The 12,442-nt window shown below is 50.2% G+C and overlaps 1 protein-coding gene across 1 annotated transcript; it reads right to left on the bottom strand.

Moving 5' to 3' along the window:
- Positions 1-3,822: 3,822 nt before the first annotated feature.
- Positions 3,823-5,641, bottom strand: LOC128644296 (golgin subfamily B member 1). The gene has a single exon (XM_053696963.1). It carries the CDS (start codon positions 5,454-5,456, stop codon positions 3,852-3,854), a length of 1,605 nt encoding a protein of 534 aa, XP_053552938.1. The 5' UTR covers positions 5,457-5,641; the 3' UTR covers positions 3,823-3,851.
- Positions 5,642-12,442: the final 6,801 nt, after the last annotated feature.

Below are 12,442 nucleotides of genomic sequence, written 5' to 3'. Positions count from 1 at the left end.
ACAAAGGATTTAGCCATCTTGAGGGCCTTAATCCGATCCTAAATATCTTCCAACGGAGTCTCAACGAGAACCATTTCCAATCGCACCAGAAGGTGGAGGCTCCAGCAACCGCGGCTATTTCCGCAGATGGCTGAAAGAGAAGGCCTGTTTGATGAAACAGTCTCTTTAAAAACCCCTCCATCTTTCTGTCCATGGGGTCTCTGAAAGAGGTACTATCCTCAAGGGGAATAGTAGTCCGTTTAGCCAGAGTGGAAATAGCTCCATTCACCTTGGGAATGGCACTCAAGCAGGCTTCTCCCACTCATTAGAAATGATGTCCGCCATGCGTGACGGAGCCAGGAAAACTTCAAGAGCTTTAGGCCTGGTTTGATAGACCATATCCAGCTTATCAATCTTTGGTTCTTCCGCTGATTTGGGCTCAGGGACATAGAGAGTTGACAAAACCTCTTTGAGTAAGAAGCGAAGATGTTAATCTGAAATTAATTTCCTCAGGCTCCGCTAACCTATCCTCAGCAGAGTCAGAAGAAGAAATCTCACCTTCAGAGGCTACTGAGGAATGATCACCCTAAGAGTGTTGAGATATACTGAGTAACACAGTTTCCAAGTTATTACTGATTCCTCCGTCAGAGGAAACATGTTTAACCTTCCTTTTGCCTGAAACGGGAAAGGCATTCAGGGCAGCAGAAACAGCCGACTGTAGCTGTGCTGCAAAGTCCACTGGGAGGCAAACAAGCTCAGAGGACGACTGTGCTGAGCCGCAGGGTACTGCTTGTGAAAAAGTAGGAGACAGGGAATGAGGGAAAAGAAGTGGCATGTCTTGGATCAGAGTCCTGAGAGGTTTAAGGCTCAGAGGGCACTCAGTGGATTAGGTAGGTACACACACACACACACACCTGCAGCCGCACTATGTTATACATGCAGTCAGCACTCAGTGGATTAGGTAGGTACACACACACACCTGCACTGTTATACATGCAGTCAGCACTCAGTGGTTTAGGTAGGTACACACACACCTGCACTGTTATACATGCAGTCAGCACTCAGTGGTTTAGATAGGTACACACACACACACCTGCACTGTTATACATGCAGTCAGCACTCAGTGGTTTAGGTAGGTACACACACACACACACACACACCTGCACTGTTATACATGCAGTCAGCACTCAGTGGTTTAGATAGGTACACACACCTGCACTGTTATACATGCAGTCAGCACTCAGTGGTTTAGATAGGTACACACACACACACCTGCACTGTTATACATGCAGTCAGCACTCAGTGGTTTAGGTAGGTACACACACACACACACACACACACACACACCTGCACTGTTATACATGCAGTCAGCACTCAGTGGTTTAGGTAGGTACACACACACACACACACCTGCACTGTTATACATGCAGTCAGCACTCAGTGGTTTAGATAGGTACACACACCTGCACTGTTATACATGCAGTCAGCACTCAGTGGTTTAGGTAGGTACACACACACACACCCCTGCACTGTTATACATGCAGTCAGCACTCAGTGGTTTAGATAGGTACACACCTGCACTGTTATACATGCAGTCAGCACTCAGTGGTTTAGATAGGTACACACACACACACCTGCACTGTTATACATGCAGTCAGCACTCAGTGGTTTAGGTAGGTACACACACACACACCCCTGCACTGTTATACATGCAGTCAGCACTCAGTGGTTTAGATAGGTACACACCTGCACTGTTATACATGCAGTCAGCACTCAGTGGTTTAGATAGGTACACACACACACACCTGCACTGTTATACATGCAGTCAGCACTCAGTGGTTTAGGTAGGTACACACACACACACCCCTGCACTGTTATACATGCAGTCAGCACTCAGTGGTTTAAATAGGTACACACCCCTGCACTGTTATACATGCAGTCAGCACTCAGTGGTTTAGATAGGTACACACACACACACACACACCTGCACTGTTATACATGCAGTCAGGACTCAGTGGTTTAGATAGGTACACACACACACACACACCTGCACTGTTATACATGCAGTCAGCACTCAGTGGTTTAGATAGGTACACACACACACACACACACACACACACCTGCACTGTTATACATGCAGTCAGGACTCAGTGGTTTAGATAGGTACACACACACACACACACCTGCACTGTTATACATGCAGTCAGCACTCAGTGGTTTAGATAGGTACACACACACACACACACACACACACACCTGCACTGTTATACATGCAGTCAGGACTCAGTGGTTTAGATAGGTACACACACACACACACACACCTGCACTGTTATACATGCAGTCAGCACTCAGTGGTTTAGATAGGTACACACACACACACACACACACACACCTGCACTGTTATACATGCAGTCAGGACTCAGTGGTTTAGATAGGTACACACACACACACACACACACACACCTGCACTGTTATACATGCAGTCAGCACTCAGTGGTTTAGATAGGTACACACACACACACACACACACACACACACACACACCTGCACTGTTATACATGCAGTCAGCACTCAGTGGTTTAGATAGGTACACACACACACACACACACTCCTGCACTGTTATACATGCAGTCAGCACTCAGTGGTTTAGATAGGTACACACACACACACACCCCTGCACTGTTATACATGCAGTCAGCACTCAGTGGTTTAGATAGGTACACACACACACACACACACACACACCTGCACTGTTATACATGCAGTCAGGACTCAGTGGTTTAGATAGGTACACACACACACACACACACACACACCTGCACTGTTATACATGCAGTCAGCACTCAGTGGTTTAGATAGGTACACACACACACACACACACACACACACACACCTGCACTGTTATACATGCAGTCAGCACTCAGTGGTTTAGATAGGTACACACACACACACACACACACTCCTGCACTGTTATACATGCAGTCAGCACTCAGTGGTTTAGATAGGTACACACACACACACACCCCTGCACTGTTATACATGCAGTCAGCACTCAGTGGTTTAGATAGGTACACACACACACACACACCTGCAGTCAGCACTAAGTGGTTTAGATAGGTACACACACACACACACACACACACACCTGCACTGTTATACATGCAGTCAGCACTCAGTGGTTTAGATAGGTACACACACACCTGCACTGTTATACATGCAGTCAGCACTCAGTGGTTTAGATAGGTACACACACACATGCACTGTTATACATGCAGTCAGCACTCAGTGGTTTAGGTAGGTACACACACACACACACACACCTGCACTGTTATACATGCAGTCAGCACTCAGTGGTTTAGGTAGGTACACACACACACACACACACACACCTGCACTGTTATACATGCAGTCAGCACTCAGTGGTTTAGGTAGGTACACACACACACACACACACCTGCACTGTTATACATGCAGTCAGGACTCAGTGGTTTAGGTAGGTACACACACCTGCAGCCGCACTCAGTGGATTAGGTAGGTACACACACCTGCAGCCGCACTCAGTGGATTAGGTAGGTACACACACCTGCAGCCGCACTCAGTGGTTTAGGTAGGTACACACACCTGCAGCCGCACTCAGTGGATTAGGTAGGTACACACACCTGCAGCCGCACTCAGTGGTTTAGGTAGGTACACACACCTGCAGCCGCACTCAGTGGTTTAGGTAGGTACACACACCTGCAGCCGCACTCAGTGGATTAGGTAGGTACACACACCTGCAGCCGCACTCAGTGGATTAGGTAGGTACACACACCTGCAGCCGCACTCTCAGTAATCAGATCTCCTCTATTGTATACATCAGCAGTATAAAAATGTTAATCAGCAAATACCTTTACATCAGCAGATGCCTGAATGTTTCTCTCCTCCTCTTTTCCTGGACGAATCCTCTGCAGACTGCTTAAGTCTTTAGATAGCGGCTCCAGCTGACTGTTATTGGACAATTGTTTCATCTCCTGTCTCAGACGGTCTCGTTCTGCACTCACAAATGACAGCTCTTCAGAAAGGGACGCTAGTTTTTCTTGCTGCTTTCTCAGACTGTTCAGCTCTTCATTCACTAAGTCATGCGAGTCCTGCAGAGATCTCATAGAGCCCTCAAATGCCTGAAGCTTGGCCCTGATAGCAGCGTTCTCTTCATTAGCCAACAGCAGCCTTTGTTCAGCTTGCATTAGATCTCGTGCCAGCTCAGCCACTCTCTCTTCTGCTGTCTCAGTCTCATTGCGTAAGATGCCGGTATCATGCTGCATGCTCTGTAGCTTTTTACTAAGCTCCTGCTCGGCTCTCTGCACTCGCAGCGCAGCGTCTGCCTGCAGCTGGGAAGATTCTTCTCTCCCACGCACCACCTCTCCCTCTAGCTGTGCCAATTCCTCTCTCAGCCTCTTGTCCTCACGCTCTAAAGCCTCCTGAGTGCTCTGCAGCTGTGTCACATACAGCCTCATAGACTGCACTTCATCTTGTAAGTGCGCTAGCTCCTGCTGCAGTGCCTCCTTGTGTTCTTTCTCCTCCTTTAGCTGCTGTGCTTGTGCACCGGATTCATTTTGCAGCCGCTCTATATGCTGTAGTTTCTCTCCCAGAAGCTGCTTCAGTTGGGAGTCCTTTAGTGAGATCAGCTCTTTCAGGTCTTGCCTGTACTGAGCCAGCTGTGCATCAAGCTTGGCATTCTGTGCATTTAAGTCATCAGTGCGGCTCCGCAAATTTCGCAGCTCCTCACGAAGCTCATTACTTTCTGCTGCGGCTTCCTGGATGAGCGCATCCTTGGCCAAGATAGAACTGAGGTGCGTCTGTTCCAGCTGCTGATATTCGCTGAGCATACGCTCACGTTCATTCTGCAGAGAACACATAGATTTAGTAAGCGCTTCTAAGTGAACTTTATTTCGCCCTGCCTCTTCCTCTGAAGAACTCATTTGGGCTGTAACGTACGCTAGCTTCTCCTGAATGCGTCGCCTTTCTTGCTCCGCCTCCTTAAGCCTCTCCTCCAGAGCTTGGCTCTCAGCAGCCTGCAGGTCTCGCAGCTCCTTGACAGCCGCGCTCACAGCCTCATCTCGAGAGCTTAGCAGCCCCATCGCATCTTGCTGTTTCTGTTCCAGCTCTAGACGCAACTTTTCCGTCAGACTTTTGGATGCTTCCAGATCAGATTGAAATTGCTCACTAAGGAGCTTCCACTCCTGGACCTCCAACTCCAGCTGCTTAGTACTGCCCAAGAGATTGTCTCTTTCGGCATTAGACTGACTGTACTTTTCTTCAAGACTCTCTATTTGTGTCAGTCTTCTTGTGGCCTCCAAACTCTTTAACCGCAGCTCCTCCCGACAGGCAAGATGCAGCTTACGCTCCCCCTCCAACCGTACAGAGAGGTCCTCTTTCTCCTCCTGGAGGGACGTTTGTGTCTGAACAGAAGATTCAGCCTCTGTCTGCTTAGCTATCATCAGCTCCTGATTCTCCAGCTCCAATCTGTGCGCAAAAATGACAAACAACAAACATTAGAATAAGAGCACGGCACCAAAACTCAAAGTATTTATTTATGAAAAAGCAGGTGACTTGTCAGATCCAATCATAACCAACATGATGTGGGAGGGTGAAGTCATTATTGTGAGATATGAATGACAACACACAGTGTAGGGGGAGGGAAACACTACTGCTGGAAGTGACAGCACACAGGAACATGTCACTGCTGGAAGTGACAGCACACAGGAACATATCGCTGCCGGAAGTGAGTGACAGCACACAGGAACATAACGCTGCTGGAAGTGACAGCACACAGGAACATAACGCTGCTGGAAGTGACAGCACACAAGAACATAACGCTGCTGGAAGTGACAGCACACAGGAACATAACGCTGCTGGAAGTGACAGCACACAGGAACATAACGCTGCTGGAAGTGACAGCACACAGGAACATGTCACTGCTGGAAGTGACAGCACACAGGAACATGTCGCTGCTGGAAGTGACAGCACACAGGAACATGTCACTGCCGGAAGTGAGTGACAGCACACAGGAACATGTCACTGCTGGAAGTGACAGCACACAGGAACATGTCACTGCCGGAAGTGACAGCACACAGGAACATGTCACTGCCGGAAGTGACAGCACACAGGAACATGTCACTGCTGGAAGTGACAGCACACAGGAACATGTCGCTGCTGGAAGTGACAGCACACAGGAACATGTCACTGCTGGAAGTGACAGCACACAGGAACATGTCGCTGCTGGAAGTGACAGCACACAGGAACATGTCACTGCCGGAAGTGAGTGACAGCACACAGGAACATGTCACTGCTGGAAGTGACAGCACACAGGAACATGTCACTGCCGGAAGTGACAGCACACAGGAACATGTCACTGCCGGAAGTGACAGCACACAGGAACATGTCACTGCTGGAAGTGACAGCACACAGGAACATGTCGCTGCTGGAAGTGACAGCACACAGGAACATGTCACTGCTGGAAGTGACAGCACACAAGAACATAACGCTGCTGGAAGTGACAGCACACAGGAACATAACGCTGCTGGAAGTGACAGCACACAGGAACATAACGCTGCTGGAAGTGACAGCACACAGGAACATGTCACTGCTGGAAGTGACAGCACACAGGAACATGTCGCTGCTGGAAGTGACAGCACACAGGAACATGTCACTGCCGGAAGTGAGTGACAGCACACAGGAACATGTCACTGCTGGAAGTGACAGCACACAGGAACATGTCACTGCCGGAAGTGACAGCACACAGGAACATGTCACTGCCGGAAGTGACAGCACACAGGAACATGTCACTGCTGGAAGTGACAGCACACAGGAACATGTCGCTGCTGGAAGTGACAGCACACAGGAACATGTCACTGCTGGAAGTGACAGCACACAGGAACATGTCGCTGCTGGAAGTGACAGCACACAGGAACATATCGCTGCTGGAAGAGAGTGACAGCACACAGGAACATGTCGCTGCTGGAAGAGAGTGACAGCACACAGGAACATGTCGCTGCTGGAAGTGACAGCACACAGGAACATGTCACTGCTGGAAGTGAGTGACAGCACACAGGAACATGTCGCTGCTGGAAGTGAGTGACAGCACACAGGAACATGTCACTGCTGGAAGTGACAGCACACAGGAACATGTCACTGCTGGAAGTGACAGCACACAGGAACATGTCGCTGCCGGAAGTGACAGCACACAGGAACATAGCGCTGCCGGAAGTGACAGCACACAGGAACATGTCACTGCTGGAAGTGACAGCACACAGGAACATGTCACTGCTGGAAGTGACAGCACACAGGAACATGTCACTGCTGGAAGTGACAGCACACAGGAACATGTCACTGCTGGAAGTGACAGCACACAGGAAGATATCGCTGCCGGAAGTGAGTGACAGCACACAGGAACATGTCGCTGCTGGAAGAGAGTGACAGCACACAGGAACATGTCGCTGCTGGAAGTGAGTGACAGCACACAGGAACATGTCGCTGCTGGAAGTGAGTGACAGCACACAGGAACATGTCGCTGCTGGAAGTGACAGCACACAGGAACATGTCGCTGCTGGAAGTGACAGCACACAGGAACATATCACTGCCGGAAGTGAGTGACAGCACACAGGAACATGTCGCTGCTGGAAGAGAGTGACAGCACACAGGAACATGTCGCTGCTGGAAGTGACAGCACACAGGAACATGTCGCTGCTGGAAGTGACAGCACACAGGAACATGTCACTGCTGGAAGTGACAGCACACAGGAAGATATCGCTGCCGGAAGTGAGTGACAGCACACAGGAACATGTCGCTGCTGGAAGTGAGTGACAGCACACAGGAACATGTCGCTGCTGGAAGTGACAGCACACAGGAACATGTCGCTGCTGGAAGTGACAGCACACAGGAACATAACGCTGCTGGAAGTGACAGCACACAGGAACATATCGCTGCTGGAAGTGACAGCACACAGGAACATATCGCTGCCGGAAGTGAGTGACAGCACACAGGAACATGTCGCTGCTGGAAGTGAGTGACAGCACACAGGAACATGTCACTACTGGAAGTGAGTGACAGCACACAGGAACATGTCACTGCTGGAAATGAGTGACAGCACACAGGAACATATCGCTGCCGGAAGTGAGTGACAGCACACAGGAACATATCGCTGCCGGAAGTGAGTGACAGCACACAGGAACATGTCGCTGCTGGAAGTGACAGCACACAGGAACATGTCGCTGCTGGAAGTGACAGCACACAGGAACATATCACTGCTGGAAGTGACAGCACACAGGAACATATCACTGCTGGAAGTGACAGCACACAGGAACATATCACTGCTGGAAGTGAGTGACAGCACACAGGAACATGTCGCTGCTGGAAGTGAGTGACAGCACACAGGAACATGTCGCTGCTGGAAGTGAGTGACAGCACACAGGAACATGTCGCTGCTGGAAGTGAGTGACAGCACACAGGAACATGTCGCTGCTGGAAGTGAGTGACAGCACACAGGAACATGTCGCTGCTGGAAGTGACAGCACACAGGAACATGTCACTGCTGGAAGTGACAGCACACAGGAACATGTCACTGCTGGAAGTGACAGCACACAGGAACATGTCACTGCTGGAAGAGAGTGACAGCACACAGGAACATGTCACTGCTGGAAGTGACAGCACACAGGAACATGTCGCTGCTGGAAGTGACAGCACACAGGAACATATCGCTGCCGGAAGTGAGTGACAGCACACAGGAACATGTCACTGCTGGAAGTGACAGCACACAGGAACATATCGCTGCCGGAAGTGAGTGACAGCACACAGGAACATGTCGCTGCCGGAAGTGATAGCACACAGGAACATGTCGCTGCTGGAAGTGAGTGACAGCACACAGGAACATGTCGCTGCTGGAAGTGACAGCACACAGGAACATGTCACTGCCGGAAGTGACAGCACACAGGAACATGTCACTGCTGGAAGTGACAGCACACAGGAACATGTCACTGCTGGAAGTGACAGCACACAGGAACATGTCACTGCTGGAAGAGAGTGACAGCACACAGGAACATGTCACTGCTGGAAGTGACAGCACACAGGAACATGTCGCTGCTGGAAGTGACAGCACACAGGAACATATCGCTGCCGGAAGTGAGTGACAGCACACAGGAACATGTCACTGCTGGAAGTGACAGCACACAGGAACATATCGCTGCCGGAAGTGAGTGACAGCACACAGGAACATGTCGCTGCTGGAAGTGACAGCACACAGGAACATATCGCTGCTGGAAGAGAGTGACAGCACACAGGAACATGTCGCTGATGGAAGTGAGTGACAGCACACAGGAACATGTCGCTGCTGGAAGTGAGTGACAGCACACAGGAACATGTCGCTGCTGGAAGTGACAGCACACAGGAACATGTCACTGCCGGAAGTGACAGCACACAGGAACATGTCACTGCTGGAAGTGACAGCACACAGGAACATATCGCTGCCGGAAGTGAGTGACAGCACACAGGAACATGTCGCTGCTGGAAGTGACAGCACACAGGAACATATCGCTGCCGGAAGTGAGTGACAGCACACAGGAACATGTCACTGCTGGAAGTGACAGCACACAGGAACATATCGCTGCCGGAAGTGAGTGACAGCACACAGGAACATGTCGCTGCCGGAAGAGAGTGACAGCACACAGGAACATGTCGCTGCTGGAAGTGACAGCACACAGGAACATATCGCTGCTGGAAGAGAGTGACAGCACACAGGAACATGTCGCTGCTGGAAGAGAGTGACAGCACACAGGAACATGTCGCTGCTGGAAGTGACAGCACACAGGAACATGTCACTGCTGGAAGTGAGTGACAGCACACAGGAATATGTCAATGCTGGAAGTGACAGCACACAGGAACATGTCGCTGCTGGAAGAGAGTGACAGCACACAGGAACATGTCGCTGCTGGAAGTGACAGCACACAGGAACATGTCGCTGCTGGAAGTGAGTGACAGCACACAGGAACATGTCACTGCTGGAAGTGACAGCACACAGGAACATGTCACTGCTGGAAGTGACAGCACACAGGAACATGTCACTGCTGGAAGTGACAGCACACAGGAACATGTCGCTGCTGGAAGTGACAGCACACAGGAACATGTCACTGCTGGAAGTGACAGCACACAGGAACATATCACTGCCGGAAGTGAGTGACAGCACACAGGAACATGTCGCTGCTGGAAGAGAGTGACAGCACACAGGAACATGTCGCTGCTGGAAGTGACAGCACACAGGAACATGTCGCTGCTGGAAGTGACAGCACACAGGAACATGTCACTGCTGGAAGTGACAGCACACAGGAAGATATCGCTGCCGGAAGTGAGTGACAGCACACAGGAACATGTCGCTGCTGGAAGTGAGTGACAGCACACAGGAACATGTCGCTGCTGGAAGTGACAGCACACAGGAACATGTCGCTGCTGGAAGTGACAGCACACAGGAACATGTCGCTGCTGGAAGTGACAGCACACAGGAACATATCGCTGCCGGAAGTGAGTGACAGCACACAGGAACATGTCGCTGCTGGAAGAGAGTGACAGCACACAGGAACATGTCGCTGCTGGAAGTGACAGCACACAGGAACATGTCGCTGCTGGAAGTGACAGCACACAGGAACATGTCGCTGCTGGAAGTGACAGCACACAGGAACATATCACTGCTGGAAATGAGTGACAGCACACAGGAACATGTTGCTGCTGGAAGTGACAGCACACAGGAACATATCACTGCTGGAAGTGAGTGACAGCACACAGGAACATGTCGCTGCTGGAAGTGAGTGACAGCACACAGGAACATGTCACTGCTGGAAATGAGTGACAGCACACAGGAACATGTTGCTGCTGGAAATGAGTGACAGCACACAGGAACATGTCGCTGCTGGAAGTGAGTGACAGCACACAGGAACATGTTACTGCTGGAAGTGAGTGACAGCACACAACAACATATCACTGCTGTAAGGGAGTGACAGCACACAGGAACATGTCACTGCTGGAAGTGAGTGACAGCACACAGGAACATGTCACTGCTGGAAGTGAGTGACAGCACACAACAACATATCACTGCTGTAAGGGAGTGACAGCACACAGGAACATGTCACTGCTGGAAGTGAGTGACAGCACACAGGAACATATCACTGCTGGACATGACTGACAGCACACAGGAACATGTCACTGCTGGAAGTGAGTGACAGCACACAGGAACATATCACTGCTGGACATGACTGACAGCACACAGGAACATATCACTGCTGGACATGACTGACAGCACACAGGAACATGTCACTGCTGGAAGTGAGTGACAGCACACAGGAACATATCACTGCTGGACATGACTGACAGCACACAGGAAAATGTTACTGCTGGAAATGAGTGACAGCACACAGGAACATGTCACTGCTGGAAGTGAGTGACAGCACACAGGAACATATCACTGCTAGAAATGAGTGACAGCACACAGGAACATGTCGCTGCTGGACATGACTGACAGCACAAAGGAAAATGTTACTGCTGGAAATGAGTGACAGCACACAGGAACATGTCACTGCTGGAAGTGAGTGACAGCACACAGGAACATATCACTGCTGGAAATGAGTGACAGCACACAGGAACATGTCGCTGCTGGAAGTGAGTGACAGCACACAGGAACATGTTACTGCTGGAAGTGAGTGACAGCACACAGGAACATGTCACTGCTGGAAGTGAGTGACAGCACACAGGAACATGTCACTGCTGGAAGTGAGTGACAGCACACAGGAACATGTCATTGCTGGAAGTGAGTGACAGCACACAGGAAAACTGATTGATAGAGATGAGTGAGAGCAGACGGGGGAACTTATCACTTCAAGAGTGAGTGCAAGGGGGGAGAACTGGTCACTGCAAGAGATGAGTTACAGCACATGGGGAACTAGTCACTGGTACAAATTTGTTACAGCACACAGGGGCTCATCTCTTACAAAAGGTGAGCGATGGGACACGAGGGGGGGGGGGAGACAAAGCTGCCACACAAGAGGTAAATTTGCCACAACTAAAGATGAATGACAGCACACAGGGGAAGATGCTGACATGAGTAACAGCCTGTTAAGTGTGAAGGCTTGTGTGCGGGGGCTAGACAGCTCTATTAAGCAGACAAGTGGATGTGTTTGTAAGTGACAGCACACAGGGGAAGATGCTGACATGAGTAACAGCCTATTAAGTGTGAAGGCTTGTGTGCGGGGCTAGACAGCTCTATTAAGCAGACAAGTGGATATGTTTGTAAGTGACAGCACACAGGGGAAGATGCTGACATGAGTAACAGCCTAAGTGTGAAGGCTTGTGTGCGGGGGCTAGACAGCTCTATTAAGCAGACAAGTGGATGTGTTTGTAAGTGACAGCAAACAGGGGAAGATGCTGACATGAGTAACAGCCTGTT

This window comes from Bombina bombina, unplaced genomic scaffold, assembly GCF_027579735.1.
Source record: "Bombina bombina isolate aBomBom1 unplaced genomic scaffold, aBomBom1.pri scaffold_2309, whole genome shotgun sequence".
NCBI classification, from domain to species: domain Eukaryota; kingdom Metazoa; phylum Chordata; class Amphibia; order Anura; family Bombinatoridae; genus Bombina; species Bombina bombina.
The sequence above is the reverse complement of the archived record's forward strand: the minus strand, read 5'-3'. Positions and strand labels throughout refer to the sequence as shown.